The sequence below is a fragment of the Xyrauchen texanus genome, chromosome 20, assembly GCF_025860055.1.
Source record: "Xyrauchen texanus isolate HMW12.3.18 chromosome 20, RBS_HiC_50CHRs, whole genome shotgun sequence".
Taxonomy (NCBI): domain Eukaryota; kingdom Metazoa; phylum Chordata; class Actinopteri; order Cypriniformes; family Catostomidae; genus Xyrauchen; species Xyrauchen texanus.
In genome coordinates, this window is record NC_068295.1 from 15,925,254 (window position 1) to 15,945,272 (window position 20,019).

Here is a 20,019-nt window from a genome sequence, read left to right on the forward strand (position 1 = left end):
CTTGTGTGCCAGAAAGGGCTGCATACAACATCGTACACTTAGCGGAGTGTGTTTGATAGTTCTGAAATCACCAGACAGATAACCGAAATGAAAAGCACATCCAGTTTAAGAGAATTGTCAATGCTTTAAAGGGATATTTCACCCAAGAATTACATTTTTGTCATAATTTACTCACCCACATGTTGTTTTCAAACCCGTATGACCTTATGTTTTCTGTGGTAGACAAAAAAGATGCAAAGTAAAATGACAGCCTCAGTAATCATTCACATTTGTTGCATCTTTTTTCTTACAATGAAATGATGACTAAGGTTAACGTTCTGCCAAACATGTACTTTTGTGTACCATGGAAGAAAAAAAGTCATACGGGTTTAGAACAACATGAGAGTGAGTACATGAGTTAAATACAATTTTCAGGTACAAAAACAAAAAACAAAAAGTGTATTTGTAATTTATGATCTCCACTCAAAGCATCTCCTTCAGGTCTGTTGAAAGGACTGACTAGTGTAGAGAGATCATTTACATCCTCCCTTTACAGATTACAGGGTCATGGTCGCATTGGAATGTAAGTAGCTTTTAATGCTTCATTGAAGCAGAACCATATTTCTCAAACAAGTCAATCTGGACTCTCACTGACAAGTAAACCTCCACAAAGAGCAGCAGACTTTACATTTCTTCTAACCTTTCTGACTTAAGTATTCACAGCTTTTCACTGTGGATAATAACCTTGACTGTCTGCACCAGAATAAGGTTTCATTTTAGATTTGCTGTCAATTTTGACCAGTGACCTACACAGCTACATACCAGGAACTACATAACACAGAACTCATACACAGCAGTGAAAGGAATGTTCCAGAGGTGAAGGACACCCAATGTAGAAGCAAAGCTATAAGTGACAGCGTGGTCAGTTATGAGCTTTTAACAAAGGCTGTAAAGACATTTTTACCGAGAATGGCTGTTTCTCTGACAATTTTTTATCCATTACATAAAAATTCCATCTTTCTTTGTGGATCTATAACAAATATTTGGTATAGATATTTAAAACATTTCTGTCTAAAATCAGAATGTTATGTCAGTCAACAGATTTCAATGCAACAGCATCTGAAATGCCCTGAAAAGGCTGGAGTTTTGGTCTTAAAGGGAGTTGAGGTGCATATTAGCAAAGGAAACTCAGTAAATAAATAGAAAGGCAAGGAGATCTTTGTCATTTCCATCAGTTTTCAGAGATCTATTTACACCCCTGCATGAGTTCAACATTCCCGTCATGTTTACGTTATTTCAGAGCTCACTGGCTTTTCAACCAAGACGGCTTATCAGATGCTAATTAGAGAGACTGGATGTGAACCTTCGACCTTCAGTGCCAACAGCACCTGACAGGGGCACAGTAGGGTCTGATCCCACCCCAGGACACAGAGTGTACCCTAAACTCCGGGATACAATTTTGACAACTGTTTTTCAGGGTTTCACAATATGATCTCAAAGTACACGTATAGACAGCCTGGGACGACTTTATTTAGATTTCCTCAGACTATCAGTTTTTCACCATTTAAATATTTGAAAGAAATATAATATGCCTGTAAACACTGCTGAATTGCCTTAAAATAATTTGGTCAAATTTGTAGGTTTGCCATGCGTATAAAATAATAATCGTTAATGTTATTAAGGATAACAGGGATTATTTTAATTCAGAAAAAGAGTATAGGCTACTCTACATTAAAGTGAGAAGTAATACAGCCATTTTTATAGCCAACACATTTTAGATTGGTGGTTTTCTTTAAATTTTATCGGTATAAAAATCGCTTTAAAATATTGCCGAAACAATGATGAAGAAACCTCAAATATTTAACTTAAGACACACTTTATTAATTTGTTCACTACAAATAAACTGTATTAAATATTTAAGACAGAGGGAAAAAAAAATAGAATATTTGTTGCGAACAAACCGAGAAATAATAATAATTTAAAAAAAAAAATTACAAAAAAAGTAGGCCTAGCAAGCAGTCGTTTCGGAGGAGCGAAAGAGCAACCTATTAGTAGGCTAATACATTATATATATATATATGTATATATACACACACACTTTATGTATAAAAAAAAAAAGTACTTTCAAATTATTGCTACTTATTTTTTTTAATTAACCAGCAATAATAAAAGTTAAATCATTAGGATTTAATAATTAATATTGTCATAAAAAAAGCTATCATTTGACTGATCCAATCTTAACAAACTGATCTGAGAAAACAGCGGCTACAATTGATGGGAGTGGACAGCATCAAAAATGTTCTTCTGCCCATCATTTTGACAGGAACCTCTCTTAGGATAATTATTTTACGTTAAAGCCAATCCCCATCAACCCGTAACTTTAAAGCCATGAATGACAGACCTGCTTCAATCCAACAACATCTCCAGCATAAAAGCATATTCGTATTAGAAACCACCTTTTTTCTTCATCACAGATAGGGGTCTACTAAAGACTAGTAAACTATTCGAGGCATACAAAGACCTTTTTTTTTTAATTGAGCTAATTAATTTTTAGTTAAAGGACACATATAAAAAAATATATATGTTTATACATTATTTCTTACCTTAACAACAAATTGGACTTTCACTCTTCGTTCATTTAGAAAGTGCTTTGCGCGTGCATGGCTGCCGCTGCGCCCTTCACCTTGGATGCACTCAGAATGGTAATTGGAGGTGGTTGAACTGCGAGCCGTAAATCAACAACCTTCAAGTAGAAAAACGTCCTCATCATAATTGGGCACCCCGCAATTGAACACCGCGGGGGCCTTTCGGACCACCCAACGCAGCGCTTCCTCCCTGCGGCCCACTGTGGGACAATAGCGGGCCACTCGAACCGGCCACGCACGGAATCTCCAGAATAGTGCCCAAGAAACAGTGTTCCGCTGAAAATAGGACAGGAGAATGCCACAATGTTTTTCAAAAACATATCTTAAGTCTTTGTCATTTGTTAAAATTCTGTCCATTTATAACGTGTTGTAAGCAGCAGTGATTTTTAAGTCTCAATACAGACTTGAAATTTAGGTTTTTAAATTGTATTATGGTAATTCTAGTTATTTAGACCGTACTGAAAGGAAAATACACATGATATGCAAAGCATATAATTGTGTTGTTTTTATATTCTGAATACCAGTGGTAAATTATTCCAATTAGCAGCTACTAGAAAAGATGAAACTTTCTAATTTGTCTACAAGTGACTACACAAAACCTGGTATATAGGAATAAAAGCATTGGTCATGTTTTTTAATTTGAAATACATCTGTGTAAAATGTTGTTTTATTGTATTGAATTTATAACGTAAAAAAAAAAAAAAAAATAGAATAATAATAATCATTCCACACCAAACATTCCAAAGTCAAAAGCAGAGTCACTGCTTACTATCCCAAGCAGCGCAATTAAATAACCTTTGAATATGAGAACACTTATTTTTTCATTTTGATCACAAGATACTGAAATGAAGGTGAAAGTGTACATCCCTCTTATTATGGCTTTATTTTGTGCGTGGAACCATCAAAGCCATGACCTGTAATAATTGCTGCCCCGTTCTATGGAAATTAAAATTCATAGTATTTGCCTGCTGAATAAATCAAAACAAAAGAGGTTTGAGAAACAGATTCAAAAGACACTTCCAGCATATTATGGGGCTAAAAAGTATATTTAATAAGGAATCTATATTAACAATAAAATTACATTTATAGGGCACACAAACTGTGTGCCAGGTGGCTTTAATAAAGGCATGTCCTTCACCTCCACTAGAAACAGAGCGGAAAAGTAAGAAAAAAGACTGTGCTTTCCCGTTTATAAGCTTTGCGGCTTGCACTTCTCCATGTTACAGACAGCTCCAATCAAAACTGCTTGCTATGACCTGCAGTGCAAGCTGAATTGCATTCAGCTATGGCATTAACAGCTCTGGTTTAGAATTACATTAACTTGGGATGCTCAAGCTTTAATTAACATCTAAGAGTTTTTATTTTTCAGTGATTACATTTATATTTAAGCACTCATGAGAGATACAGAGGTAGTCCTAAACCTATATTTCAAATTATAAAAATAAGGGGAGTTTTCATATCACAGCCTAGAATTGAATTTTATGTCTAAGAAATAGCAGAAAAACCTTTGCTTTTGTGTCTCACCAAGTCACTTTGGAAAAAGCATCAGTTAATGGACTGATTAATAATTAGTATTTTTCAGTGAAAAGTAAAGGGATAGTTCACCCAAAATGTTTAATTCTCTCATCATTTACTCACCCTCATGCCATCCCAGATGTGTATGACTTTCTTTCTTTTGCAGAACACACAAAAAAAAAAAAAAGATTTTTAGGAGAATATTTCAGCTCTGTAGGTCCATACAATGCAAGTGAAGGGTGACCACATTTTTTAAAACATTTCTGTCTGTTCTTAGATTGCTTGAGAAGACATGGTTTAAACCACTGGAGTCTTATGGACTACTTTCATGCTGCCTTTATGTGCTTTCTTTGAGCTTCAAATGTTTGGTCACCCTTCAATTGCATTGTATGGACCTACAGAGTTCAGATATTCTTCTACAAATCTTTATGTTCTGGAGAAGAAATTCATACACAGCTGAGATGGCATGATGGTCAGTAAATGATGAGAGAATTTAAATTTAGGCAGCACTCACTTAACACATGGGAAGGCCTACCAGTGGCTTGCTCTTGTATTGGTATAATGCAAATTAAGATTTTTTATTTTTGCTATGGCTGATGTCATTCAGAGGAAAAATTCTCCCCTCTCTGTCTGCAGCAAGAACAGCTCCTTCAACTAATATCTCTAAGCACTAAATGTTTCCATCTCTTATATTTTATTTGCTTTACACAGAAATGTTCCGAATAACGTCTTTGTGTCTCCACTGACTCAGCACATCGTGACCGAGAGGATGCCCACAATGCACCATTAACATATTTAAAAACACTCAGCCTCTTACTCAATGGTGGAAATAGCCAAGATTCACTGAGGGACCCTAATGGGATGAGGGGGTGAAAGGTCACTGAACAACATTCATGAATTATATGTGCATAAAACACCCTTCATTCAACAGAATTTGTGCTTGGACAGAATTACCTGTGCAATTCCATCCAAATTAAAGATACAATGTGCAGTCACACAAACATTTTAAATACATGTGTTAAAGGTTAAAGAAAGGTTAAAGAAAACAGCAGAATGTTTTAGATTTCTCAGTTTAGTGCATTGTTATACGCATGTAAATTGTAGGGAAGAGGGAGGATGCAGTTGACACTGACTAAAGAAAGAGAAAGGAGTCTTTTCGAACTGATAGTGGCATAAATCATATGAAAATATAATCATCAGTGTATAGCAAGGAGCACTAGAGATTGCAAACTACAGAAGATGAAAATGAAGCAACCATGCATTTTCTTTATGGCTATGGAGAGCATTAGAACAAACACTTGACCACAAAAAGAAACTGTTTGGAAAAACTGATTGAGGAAAAATGTATGTATGTATTTGTAAATCTGTCACGTGCTTGTGGATCCCCATGCTAATTACAAACCTGTTGAGCACATATATAGTAGTTTATAAAGTTATGTTCTCACTCAATACGTGTCTCATCAACTGTAAACGCGAGCTCTTCGGTAAGACACCTGGATCATTTCACATATGATCATGTAGCTTTATCGATGTAATGTAATTTTTTCTGAATAGTATCTGTTATCAGATCTGTTAAAGTAGCGAATTCTGTTCAGATTATCGTTCAGTGCATCCCTAGACTCAGTCATTTTACCTGAAGTAAATTCTCAGTCTGAGCCTGAGGTGATGTGAGGAAGCAGAGTCGCAATCTATCCATTCACGAAAGTAAACACAACGCAAGTTACGCAACCACAGACGCAATAGATCCCACTACATTTATGTGCATGACTCGCATAGCTTTTGTAGGCTATTCAGTGGATAAAATATAAAAAATAAACATCCTCTTTGTTCACTTAAAATGTAATCAGTTGTAACTAGAATGGCGTCCCCCCTCGAAATTCCCTCCCCAGATGCAGTCCACCCACACGTTCCCTATACCCCCTCCCCTCCATTTCCAGCCCTGCTCTTACTCTTTTTTTTTTAAAAAAACACCAAATCAGCAAGTGTGACAAATAATCTCTCTTTTTCCTTCCCACTGCCCCATCCCTTCTTCCAAATGGCAAACGGAAGCAGAAGACTTCCCACAGGGCAATTGAAAGACAAACTTAAAGCACCATTGTTGTTGGTCAAAGTGGCACCTGTTCAAAAAAAAAAAAAAAAAAAAGAGTGAGAGAGAGAGACAGAAAGAGGGAGGCAAGGAGACACTGAGGCAGTCTCGCACAAAATCCTGAAATATGCATGAATCAAGGGGCTTTATGATTCACATCAAAATTTATGACAGTTAATATAATAACACAGTCTGACAGGATTTGCATCTAATATTTTGCCTCTCCTCTTGTAAGGGACACTTTCCTACAGCTATCAAGCAACCGACGTCGGTCTGATCTGCAACTGAGAGCTGATATATGGTGAATGTGTGTGTGTCTGACATGAAATGCCACGATGAGGGAACTTCACACCTAAGGGTGTCAATAACACAGCATAGTGACCTTTATGGAGAACAGTATTCAGCCAGACAGTACACGCGTGTGCGTGTGTGTGCACTGTAAAATCGCAATTGTTACCATAAAGTGCTCTTTTTACCTGACATGACTCATGTTGGTGTATCCAAATGGTACCACATGAAGTACATTTTTTAGGTTAACTGACAAAACAGTGAGTGAGAGAGGGAATCTTTATTCAGTTATCTTAAATATTCAGCACCATACACAGAAAGGGAGACTGTCGGTACTGTTCCGACAATCTTATGTCTAAACAGAAGATAGCATTGCCTTGTGTAACAGAATATTACTTATTTGGAACTGGAATAGTTGCCACCTGCACTTGAATTAGAGGACAAAAACCGGAATCAACATTTACTGTTTAAGCTGAGTTATAACATCAAACAGATGGATCTATTTGTAGCCGATCTGGTTTGTTCTAAAATAACTGAATCCTGAATAGATAATCATCACCATCAGCACCAATGAAAAGACTCTTGCTGCATGAAGAGAGTTTCACTGTGGACTGGTCCCTTCACAAGCCCCACATCTGCTCTGATGGTTATGAACTGAGCCCTCATTACAACATACCACAAAATGGCATCACATCTAACACCTATCAAACTCTGCTTCAGATGTTGTGTCAGGTACAGCAACCCTCTGCTTGTGGACCTTGTTTCATGTCTCGTTTGATGGGCTATGCATCGTTGTTCCCTGATTTATGGTCAATTATTGTATAATAATATGCATTTAAAGGGCTGTTCCACACTTCATAGTGGGGGGAAGTTCATTATAAAGAATAATGCCTTTTGAATTTAGAAAGCTAAAAAGGAAAGATTTCCATATTTGCTTGAAATGAAAACCCAGTATTCTCTTGTTGTCAACGTGACAATTCATGAAAATTGTGCGACTGTGGCAACATTTTTGCAAAATTACATTCATTGCATGTATTGTGGCATTTCTAAGGTGAAATGTCAATTGTGTGGTGCTAAAAGTGTGTTAAATATTCTCCAAAATAGATGAGGTTTTTAAGATGCTTGGTTTAAATCAATAAAACCAACCAACCCCCCAACTCTAAATAAACTTTTAAACCTAAACCTGACTGATAGTGTCATAAAAAGCAAATTTAAGATGAAAAGCAGTTAAGTTTAAGATTCATGTTTTATCAAGTTATAAATCAACAAAACCTACCCTTCCTACCCTAAACTCCCCCCATTGTTTGTACTGCCCTGGTACAATGATCATGCTCATTTTCTTAAGACAGCAGCTCAGAAACTGAAACGCAAGCGGAACAGTACAAAATTAGAGTGTCATAGCACTGTAATAAAGTATTTATTAATCTATTTACTAATAAACTAGAGACCATCAAAAAGAAAAGAATTATGCAACCTTCACAGCACTTCAGAATTATTCTCATAGTATTCCCTTCGAGTAACTTCAATCATTCGCAGTTAGGTCAATAGTAACAACATGTATGCTAGAGCCTATACCCCACTAAGCTACTGAAAGAGGTGTTTCCTGTAATCTCAGAACCTCTTCTCAATATTATTAACTCCTCACTATATTTAGGACATGTCCCCAGAACGTCCAAGCTTCCACCACAGCATAATCCTGGAAAGTTTGCTAAATAAAGACAGATCTCAAATCTCTTATTTATGTCTAAAATACTAGAAAAGGTAGTGTCGTCCTAACTATAGTATTTTTTTAATTTTCAGTCGAATTTAGGCCCATTATAGCACAGAGAATGCATTTAGCAGAGTTACAAATGACTTGATCTCATCATCTGTCTGTGGCTGCATCATCTACTAGTGCTTTTAGATCTTAGTGCTGCCTTCGACACTATAGATCACAACATTCTCTGGGAAAGGCTTGAGAAGCATTAGCATGGTTTAGGTCCTATTTATCTGACTGCTACCACTTTGTTTGTGTTTAATTTTCAGATCAAGAAGTAGTATTGAGTGCCACAGGACTCAGTATTAGGTCCTATGTTTTTCTCCTAGTACATGCTTCCCTTGGGAGACATCATCAGAAAACATGGAATTAGTTTTCACTGATTTGCTGATGATACTCAGTTTTATATATCTTCAAGACCTAGTGAAATTTCCCAGATCTCCAAGTTAGCAGTGTGTATAAATTATATCAAAATTGGATTTCCTTCTACTCAATTCTGACAATCTGATTTGAACCAAAAACCTCTAAAAATAAGAAGCTACAATATATTTTTTCTTTCTTGATGGATGTACTGTTATATCGTCTTCTACCGTTAAGAACTTGGGTGTTATGTTTAATAGCAATCTATCCACAAGTTTCCAGCCAGACAAAGAATGCACTTCACTTTCTTGAAACGGAATATTTAGACAATAAATGAATGCCACCTACCTGCCTTCATCGTCCACATTCAATTCGGGATGGATTTCAAAGACACTTAATCATTAATCTTACAGTTCAGTCAATATCCTTTAGTTTTAAACATTGCCCACCAACATCTACCCAGTTCACTCAATTAATACATGATTATATTGCACATAGGTAACTGATATTGGCAATATATTCATGCTGTATAGCCAAGAGGGAACTGGCTTCCCCAGCTGAGCCTGGTTTCTCCCAAGGTTTTTATTTTTTTTACCATCTTATGGACTTTTGGGTTCCTTGCCACAGTTGCCTTGGTCTTTGCTTGCTCACTGGAAGCCTAAAGACAAATAATTTTGAAAGCTTTAAATCAAGTTTTTCATTTAACTGCCCAACGAGGACTTTAAGACATTACATACATTAAAGCATTGTTTTCTGTAACAGCATAATTTTCTTTGCTTTGAAATTGTGTGTGTTGTGAAAAGCACTCGACAAATAAAAATGTATAAAAAACATGACTACTCCTGAATAACTGATAGCGTAATATGGGACACAAAAAATGCAATTGCGGAAGCAACTAAATCATTTCGTAGTGTAGACCCTTTTGGCTCATGTGTCGTGTGCTTTTCTGGACTCGTAACCTTTGCAGCGAAAGTGTTAAAATCTATCACCTGACCACTCATGCATTAATAAAACTGTTTAGATGTTATAAAATAGCATTGTGTGAGGAACAGAGCAAAAAGTATGTGTTTATAAACTAATAATCTGCCATTTTACATACTTGCATTAAAGGGAAAATATATAACTGTTGTTGTAGCGCCTCTAGTGTACAATACACCTGGAAAGTGCCACAATACATACGAGATACAAAAAAAATAATTCTATGTATTTTACTGAGAACAAAAACTGTCATGTTTAGGCCAAATGTTTGTATCATATGTATGATATATCCAATGAGATTAAGTATGGGATGCAAAAATTTACAGTAAGTGGTCACAAACTAGAGGAGAGGATAGGAGAGGCGTAGTGTCTAGATGAAACCTCGGAAGAAAAGGATATCTGGATCCTGAAGGAGAGGAATAAGAAGTAACAGTAGAAAGTGAGAAATGCACAGGACATTTCGAAAATTGAAAACGCAAAGTGATAAAATACACACTCACAAACAAGGATCAATCACAGCAAACACATCCAAAAGAAAAAAAAAGACTGTTGGAAAGAGAATTGTCTACATAACTCAAAGCCGCTGTCTTCAACAGAGGCAAGAAACAAACCTGGTTAGGTTAACAAACATGCCCAAGAGCTCTTAACAAGGAAAATAGCTCATTTAGCAACATTGTTTAACACAGCAGTGCTCTTCAGTGATTGAGAAAAAGAAAGAGAAAGGGTTTGGGTCTGCATGCAGTTGATAAAGGTTGTGTAAATGTTGAGATAAGTGAAATAAAGAGATATGAGAGAAATAGAAAGAAGAAAAACAAAAAGGACATAAGTGTAATAGTACAGTCAATATTATCTGCCTGCTTTTGGCTTGCTGAGCTGTTTATGTGACAGTGTGATGAGGGTTTGAACTCTCTCTTTCAAATGCACATACAATAGGAATAGATAGACCAAGAGACTTGAATTTCTGTTTGTAAGACCTCCAAGTAGTAATAAATAAATAAAAACTCTTTTTGTCTGTACAGTGTGACATTTCTGATTTATTTTCAGCAATGTACCATTTTCATGTGGTCTTCAAAGCTTGTTTAAACCTGGATTGATTAAAACCTGGATTGATTAATTTCCCAACTAATTGGATTAATGTTTTTTCTCATTCTTAATGATCAAAAATGCCCAAAATCCTATAGATTTAAACTAAAATTTCAGACTGTAATTCCTCCTACTGCTTTTAAGCTAAATCCACCATAATCGTCACAGTTCTTCTGTTAGGAATTAGTAGGCTTTAGGCTTTCCAATTGTACAGACAAAAAAAACACACATATTGATGGTAGTGTCTGGCTCAGAATGTTCATGATCAATCAGTGGGTCTGTCATGCCTGCATAACTTATTGAACTTAAAACTATTTTAAACATTTTGTCATGGCCGACATTAAAGTTTCTTGTTTAACTTTCCCATTATATTTGTATTTGCTGTGAAAAACCTGAAGTCCCTGAACAAGACCTAACAAAGTTGCATCAAGAACATGAAAAAGTTCTGACATGTTCCATTCAGAAATGATCATCCCTATGCCCTATTCCTTTTTAAGACTTGGTGAGGAGATCAAAAATAATTGATCCTCATTCGGAACTCACTTTTTAAATAATTTTTTATAGGAAATTCTTTTAAAAACAATCTTAAATGATGACTACTATGATTATTTTTTTCCTTTAAAGTGCCCCCCATTTGAAATGCAGGGACATCAAACTAAAACTTTAATAAAACAAGTTTTTATTTAAAAATTAAAAACTATAAAGTTATACTTATATTTCCATGCAAAAGAACAGACTGGATTATATTCCATTTTTATTTTGCTTTAGGTGTTTTGAATTATAAGGGTAGTCTATTCTAAACAGACTACAATCCTCTTTACAGTGGGTTTACTTTACTGGCTTTTTATAGGTTCAACAAACACTGCCACCACCTGGCAGATTGTCAACAGCAAAAACAGACACATTTGTAAAACATCCCATCAAAAAAAAATTCTGATCGATAGAATACAGTAGATTAAAACATTAGGTACTCCACATGTACTAAAGGATACAGATATACCAAAATATAGTTTGTGTGAGACACATTTTCAACACATGCATACACATACACTTAACCCCTAGTCTCTCTCTCTCCCTCTCATTATTAAAAATTAAAATCTATTTAATAGTATATTCTTTGCATGGACAGAGCCACTGTGTGACTGAAGTGTGACACTTCAGTAATATAATATTTGCAATGCATTTGAAACATAAATTTTCATATAACAAATTCATCAACGCATGAAAGGTTAGTGAAAGAAAATGTCTCATACACAGACGAGCCATTCAGTTCTAAAATATTTTTTTATTTTTCAAGGACACTTACAGGCCATTACAGATACCATGTTAAATCCACTTCAACAATGTTGCCTCAGTTTCCACGTAGAGAACACATCGTCACATCAGTGAAAATGTACAAGCATTATCTGACTCAGGAACTACGTCTTAAGTATCTCCGTAGAATTACTAAACACCATATGTTGTTTTGTAATGTAAATAATCAGTATTTCTTAAATAAATTTGAGTCAACAGAAAGCACACCTTTAGATCCTTCTCACCCACCACAAACCTAAAAGCACAGAGCATGACACATAATGGCCCATATCACTTGCTTAATGCAACACCATGGATCTCAAAAATACTAGAGTACCAATAATAGATGTCAAGATCAACTTTACCTACTGCAGATCTTCTTCGGTCACGTTTGTTGTCAGTAAATACTTGCTGGATGGTAGAACACCTTTCAGGGTAAAACAGTATTAGTGGTATACTGAAAGTTACAGTACATTAACAAATACACTTTTTATGAACATTTAATTGCATTAAACCAGAAGCCAATTCAGAAGTGAGAGAAAAAAATAATTTAGGAAAATCTGCAATAAACATACTATTTACATGCACTCTGTGATGTTTTGCAACTAAAACATTTTGTACACTGTTAATCCTTCAAACAAACTAATTCCTAAACATCCAATCTTGTGGACACAATCTTCAAGGCACAATTTTCCAGGACATTTTATGAGCCCAACAAGTCTATTTAAGCAAAAATACATATGTCCATTTAAATCGAGCTTTTACTTTGCCGTTTCGGTGTGTTTTGAACAGTTGTTTCTCACCTCCAGACAAGCAGTTCACACATAGCAAGTGTGCTTATTAATCCCCATAAAGCTGTAATTTAATTAAAGAAATGCATAGTCTGTATGTGCTGTGCACTTCAGAGTGATCTGATCTCTGTCATCTCACAAACACAAAGAGCATGCGTGATCAACATAAGGTGTTTTCAGTCTGAGAGCAGACGGATTCACACATTCACTTTGCATCACTTGCAGATTATATATTTATTCAAATAAATCACAGACTTTTGTAGTTTAATTATCATACTAGGACATAATTGCAATTTTAATTTGATTGTGCATTCAAGTATACATTTTTGTTCAAATATGTCATTTTCAATGACATTCTGCATTATAATAGCTACTGACATTTTTGACTAGATTCAGTGATTCCGTCTGTGTTTTCCACATACTACATGTGGTAACCACAGTATAAGCGGACTCAGATCATTGAATTAATGAAAACGAATTCACATCCCAAGGTGTAAAGGCCAAATCATCACGCTACCTACTCAACGAGTGTGAATTAATAAAGAAATGCTGGAACAAACAAATCATATTTTGTACTATATCAATACTCGTTGACTTTGTTTCACAATGTGCAGCCACTGGCAGTAACAAAACTATACAAATTTGTGTATATGACTACTATTCAGAGTCCCGATTGTTACCATGTTTTTTGTGCCACTGTTTTTTAGCAACAGTGAAACAGTTCTATTATACTAAAATGTTTTCCAGGACAAATGATTATTTTCCAGGACACGTGGGAACACGGTTTAATTCTACAGATCAGCTCAAATGGCACTTGTTTTTGTAAAGTGGTGTAACAGAGAAAAGTAGTTTCTTGCTGTGCGATTCTGAGCTGTTATTCATCAAAAAAGAAATTACCCTTAATCAAAATGTAGAAAGTTTTTACTAGTAATTTAACGTCTTTCATTCAGATTTATTCAGTTTCATTGAGCCAACATAATTTAGTTGGTTTAGGTCAAATTAATGTAATCGTAGTTTAACTCAATTTACTAATTATTTAAGTAAAAAATAATTAATTATTCAATTATTTTTTATGTTGGGCCAACTTAATTTATTTAATTGATCATTAGTAGGTGCCAGGTGAACAAGTGTGAGGAGGACAGTGAAACTGCTGCACTGGCCAATTAATAGCAACCACTTATAGAGCTAAGCAGCACTCAAAACAAACATCACTTCAAAGTGAAAGTCTATCCTCAACCTAAACACAATCACCTTTCTTCACCACAATGGTAACCCCCAAAACACCAGCCTACCAAACACTCTTAAAATTGCAACATAACAGATCATTGAACATTAAAAAAAATCTCCTACTATTCTCATCTTGCTCAAAAATGCATCAAATACTTGATTTCAAAATTTGTTCTCCATATTCAGTTCCATGAAATACATGCTGGGAAATGGCCCTACCCAGTTGCATCATTCTACATTAACATCACAAAAGTATTAATGTAGTCCCAACGCAAATTAATTAAACTTTAATTTTACATATTTAACTGGATAGAATGCAACAAAATCAGTTGTGACAAAATGTTCTAGAATTGTGTTGCTTTAGTTTATTTAGAAATAAATTGAACAAGCAGCAAAAATCCCTTTTTCAAGTGTAGGGCTGGGTTTTAATACAGATTTCTCAAGTTGATTTAATTCCAATTCAAAAGCTCTTAATTCGATAATGATTTTGATACAATGTGATTCGAATCAGATTCATTTGATATATTTCAACTATAATGTCAAGTTTTTTCACATATGAAAGAAATTCTCAGGTAAAGCTGTAAATTACACAGGGAAACTTTGAACCTTGGTATATTAGTAAAATATTAATTAATATTTTTTTTTTCAATAGAGCCCAAACAGTGCAGTTCAATTGTGATTTAACAGATTTATAATAATCAACACAAAGAAAACTGAAGTAAACTTTAAAGAAAAATATAGATCTTGAGACTTATCTAAATCAATATTGGGATCGGTCAAATAAAGATTGCGATTAATCAGAAAATATATTTTGCCCAGCCCTAGTAATTAACCTAACATTTGATTGCTTTTATGTGTACAAATTTCATCAAACCTGCATGAAACAAAGGCTCTTCTTAGAATCAATGAGGAAAAAAAACAAAACACCACCATTGCTTTTTTTTTCAAATAAAATAGGTTTATTTCCAGTCTGAAAAGATTAAAACAACAAAAATGGACAGTGGATCAGTTAGAGGATGACCAGTGGGTCACAGGGAGGAGAAATTATCCTTGATTACTCACTTCATTTTGTGTACATATTTATAAATGAATACAAATATACATATCAATTATTTAACAAAAATAGCGTAGCTTATGAGGACAGCAGATGACTGGAATCAGCAAAAATAATCCTGTTGGGGTAGGAGGTGGGATTCCACACAAGCGTAAAATACCTTATGTTTGTCTATGAGAATGTGTCCAAGAGGCTGGCCACTGGATTACACACTGTGCTATAAAATTTAGTTCCCTTTTACACAAAATTCTGGTGTGTGTACAGGGTGCTGCAAAATGAGTAAAGTCTACAGTACCCTCTGAACACACTGTGACTGGTTCAAGGGTTTGGGGGGTGGAGTTCTGCAGAAGGCGTTAAGGCTGCATTAATCACTTGGTTTATACATCAGAAGGCGGGTCCAGATAATCAACTCAAGTGAGCTACCAAGCTAACACTACAGAGCTAGCGACCACAGAAACAAGATTTCAGAGCATTAAATTAAAATACTGGCATCTTACGTAGGTAACTGATGGCTGACGTGTTTGGGACACGTTTTGAGCATTTTCGAAAAAGCAGCAAACCAAGAAGCTTATGCGCAATCAAAAAAAGCACCAGTTCATGCGTGATATGAATTCCTTGTGAAATGCCCTTGTCAGCTTGAGTGACAAGATATAACATAGCAATAACACATTGATAAACACTTCTACCATCTATAACTGGGGATGTTTTCAATGAATGCCATTACGTAACCTCGCTCAATGGTCCTGTCCTCATGGCCATTTTTAACCTAAAAATTCAACACTTTCGACGTTATGATCTAAAAACCATCCAGATCTATGTGGACATTTTACAAATGATGAGCAGATCAAACATAACAGCAATCCAAGGATCTCCAAACTGCATACATGCAATAAAATGCATTGTAAGAACATCTCTCAGTTATATCAATATTCACATATGAGTGAGGGGAAAGTCCTTTGTTAAACCAACAGCATTCTGTTAAGAGTCCTTGTTCCTTGAGTCTACATTTCTAAAGTGACAACAGATTCCACACAGCTTTGCAGATGCAAAAAGCTAAAAACACATGAACATATCCAGGTTTCTAAACCCATCCTAAAACATCCTGTTAATTTTAGATTCATTTTGCAAATCATCCTATTACACAAACATTCCAACATCCACTGGGGAAAGCATACAGCTCACCATTCCACACACAAACACTATTCATCTTAAAGCCCATGTTATAACAAAAGCCAAAAACATAGAAGACACAGGGAGATTCGTTTGGATTACATTAGATATACACTGTTAGATTGTCATTTTATTACAATATTAGTTTTAAAGTTTAATAAATCACCCTGTGAGGTTTATAAAAAGACTAAAATAAGTGATAATTTGACCTACCCTTTTCAGCAGGCAAACATATGGGATTAGATAAAAAAGCAAATTTATATTTATTAGACTCAAGGGAACTCCTGTCTATATAATCTATTCCACACATATGATTTAGTTTGGGGAGGTAAGGACATAGAGAATTAATTGTATCTAACATTTCAGACAATCATAGGACAAGTGAACATTTTGTAAGAGAAAATCTTTTTAACCTCACTCAAAAATGAAAATAATTCCAATCTACATGTTACATACAGCTTTGGGCAACAAGGGAAAAAGTGCAGGAGAAAATAAACTAAGAGCATACAAATCAATAAATGAATCAAACACACACTTTAGCAGCCAACAGTACTCTTTTGTGCTCTCTGTTGGTCAGAGGAACACATGCAGGCTCCGCCCTAAACCTGGCCAGCTCACTGCATTACATTATTTGTTCTTTGAAAAACAAAAAAAAAATCTAATTGAAAACTGCAAGACCTAACAAAAACAAAAAAAAAAACGCTCAAATAAAATATAATCAATGTAGCAAATGGTTTAAGTAGGAGAAATGCCTGAGAGATTGAAGAGTGCAGACATCCGAGTATTAAAGTAGCTCAGAACATTTGCGCACACTCTCTTTCTCAGCAATGCAGATGGGTGAGCGAGCACTATAGATATAAGCCTTATATATTTGTGTCAAAGCCCTAAATATCCCCATTAACCCCACATCATTTTAAGCACAATAAAACATGCGATCTCACACACACACACATCCATTCACACAATATGCAAGGGACTGTCTCAGTTCTGAGTGCAAGCTTCTTAACAATTCTAGCATGTCCTTTTTGCCAGCAAGTACAGGAGCTCCTCTAAGATGCTCCTATGCCATTTTAAACAGTAAAATCAAGAGCTGCAGTAGTGCAGAACACTGTAGAGTCCTAGTGTTGACGGTTTTAAAAAGTGAGGGGTGGCCCATCCCCCTCACTTTTTAGGTCCATCTGGTAACAGACACACACAAAAAGCAAGCTTTCCTATGGGAATAATTTGGTGGTTCAAGCATGCACCCTCTTAAATGCACCACACATATACACACTATTTAGATCTTCCTTACACCATCTCACGCACATAAACTCAAGTTCAGCATAATTAAAAGAATCTTCTAGGTTTGATACTAGTTTAGCTAAATTAAATCATTTGTGGCATAATGATGATTAATTTCAATAATTACGAACTGTCCCCATTAATTAAAAAAAAAGAAAAAATGAAGGTTACACTAAAGCACGTACAATGGAAGTGTAGACCATTAACGTTAAAATACACACCGTTGCAAAAGCAGAGACGAAAACATTATACGTTAACATGATTTGTGTGTTAAAATCAGGGATTTACCTGCATTACGGCATTTACCAGATTACAGGGATTACTGTTTTTACGTAGTCATGACAAGAAAGTTGTACTGAATTTAACTTAACACAGATAAGATCAGTAAGCAATTTTATCACACTAAAGACATTTCAAAATGGATAATGTTTACGTCTTGCAGCTATACTTTTGAAACAGTGTGTATTATATATTTATGTAGTGGATCAATTTACTACCACTGTAAGTGCCTTATTTCAACAGCGATTTTTGCTTCTTTATTTTAATAAATGAAGGATGGGTCTACATTATTTTCTTTTCTTTTTTTTGGTAATCAACAATATGACACAAATGTTGTCAATTAAGCTTAACTTGTATTGAACTCAGAACATTAAGCCAGAGTTAAAGCAGTTTCCTCAGAGGAAGAGGGGAAAAAGACCCAACTAACCAGAAGAAAAACAGTAGTACTGAGAGGAGAACATAATTATGGTCATCTGTGCCTTGGGATTTACAAAAAGCTTACTGCACTGTGAGCCCATATCATTTACCCGTTTCACTTAAAAAGTAACAATACAAAAAGTTATTTTGTTTAAAAAAAAAAAGAAGAAAAGAAGTAAAAAAGGAAACTAAGGAGGCAGATGAGAGGCAGACGTTTTCCTGGGCTTCAGCGGTTGGACAGGAAACAGAAAAGCAGGCAGGGCATAAAGATGTGCATTTTTTTTTCTTTTTTTATAAACTTAAAACTCAAACTGCATTTGATACAGGCTTTTCTTTGTACAAGACAATTGCACTTCACAAAAATAAAAGCTGAAATATACAAACACAAGAAAATGTGAATCAAATTAATAATTACACCAAAAAAAACTAATGAAAAGTAAGTGTTGGATTTGTTTTAAGAGGTTGATGTTAATGATAATAGGTTTTGGGAGGAAGGGGAGTAATTTGGGACAAAGGAATATGCCGAAATTTCCAAAAGGTACCATTGCCTTGCTCTGAGAAGGAACACTGTGTGAAGAAGGGAGGGAGCCCTCCTCTCCATCATCTTTCTACTTCTCATTCTCTTCCTCTGAACAGTCCAGAGCAGCTGAGCTGGGTTGTGGTAGGGTTCTTGTGCGGTTATTGTTGTTGTCTGGTTGAGGGTTCTTGTGCAGGGTTCTGGTGCCGGGACCTGTGGAAGGATTCTTGTGCGGGGTTCTGGAGGGTTGTAAACTCTGTGCAGTGTTAAAAGAGGCAGGGCTACCACATGTCATCTGTGGATGCAGAGTCCTTGAATGGAGAAAGGAGGAGAGCAGCTTGTGAGATGCCACCATGCTCCAACTGCCAACCACTCAGGAAAAGGTATGTGCATGTGTGCATAACAGTATGAAACACAGATGAAGATGAACGAATCAGATGTGCGAGGAACATGAAGAAACAAATAATTTAATGAAATGCTGATGGAAACGATGGAAGGACCCAAATCATTATCTTGGGCTGAAATGGCCAAACAGATTTCTGATTGAAAGTGACAGATATGACAGCACTAGATGTTGTTTGAGTACTAACAAGCTTTTGGGAGATCTTGTGCAAAAAGCTCCACTTTTAGGAAGCATCAATTCATTAATTGAATGGTCAGATCTGATAAGACAACTGAAGGATACAAATGTTGGATATATTGGCCAAGTCAGAGTGAGACTCACTATGGACCAGCATGCAAAATAATGATTTATCAAAGCAAGAATCTCTGTGCTGTCAAATGTTTTGCAAGTTATTTAATATCTTACATACAAATTTGGATCCAGAGAGATCCAAAAGGGAATGTTTTTATTGTGGCTCCATTGTGGTAGTTTCACCACTGAAAGTCAAAGACTGAACTAAATCTGCATGCGGGAAACCAGTTAAATACAACATTAGAGTCAAAACAGCCTTTCCAGGCTTATTTTACAACAGTTGACAGGAACCCTGTTCATTATTTTGGTGTTTTCATGTTGTAGCAGCAGGAATGCTATAATAAGAGCCTAAGGGGCTGTTCACACAGAACATGTTTTTCGTTCCTGTTTTTCAAATTGTTTAGATGTATTTGACAATTGTGCAACATCTCACTGTTTTTTCTAGTGTCCCAGGAACAGGAGCATCATGTTTTTAAGATGTCGTGTCAAGTTAAAAGAACTTCTTCAACTTTTTAAAAACTTGACAAAGGAATATTCCGGTTTCAATACAAGTTAAGCTCAGTCAACAGCATTTGTGGCATAATGTTGGTTTCCAAAAATAAATAT

The 20,019-nt window shown here is 35.5% G+C and overlaps 1 protein-coding gene across 4 annotated transcripts in view; it reads right to left on the reverse strand.

The window, feature by feature from the left end:
- Nucleotides 1–6,681: 6,681 nt before the first annotated feature.
- Nucleotides 6,682–20,019, reverse strand: part of ppm1aa (protein phosphatase, Mg2+/Mn2+ dependent, 1Aa) — a 28,438-nt gene continuing 15,100 nt past the window's right edge. Inside the window, exons 6-7 of one of the 4 annotated variants that reach the window (XM_052151108.1) lie at nucleotides 12,349–12,410; nucleotides 11,953–12,239 (exon numbers count right to left, since the gene is read on the reverse strand). In XM_052151108.1, coding sequence (XP_052007068.1) covers nucleotides 12,381–12,410 — 30 coding nt within the window. In that variant the 3' untranslated portion in view covers nucleotides 11,953–12,239; nucleotides 12,349–12,380. Of the gene's footprint in view, nucleotides 10,014–11,951; nucleotides 12,411–18,357; nucleotides 19,031–20,019 lie in introns of those variants that run through there. The other 3 variants (XM_052151104.1, XM_052151107.1, XM_052151106.1) reach the window with 3 other exon arrangements.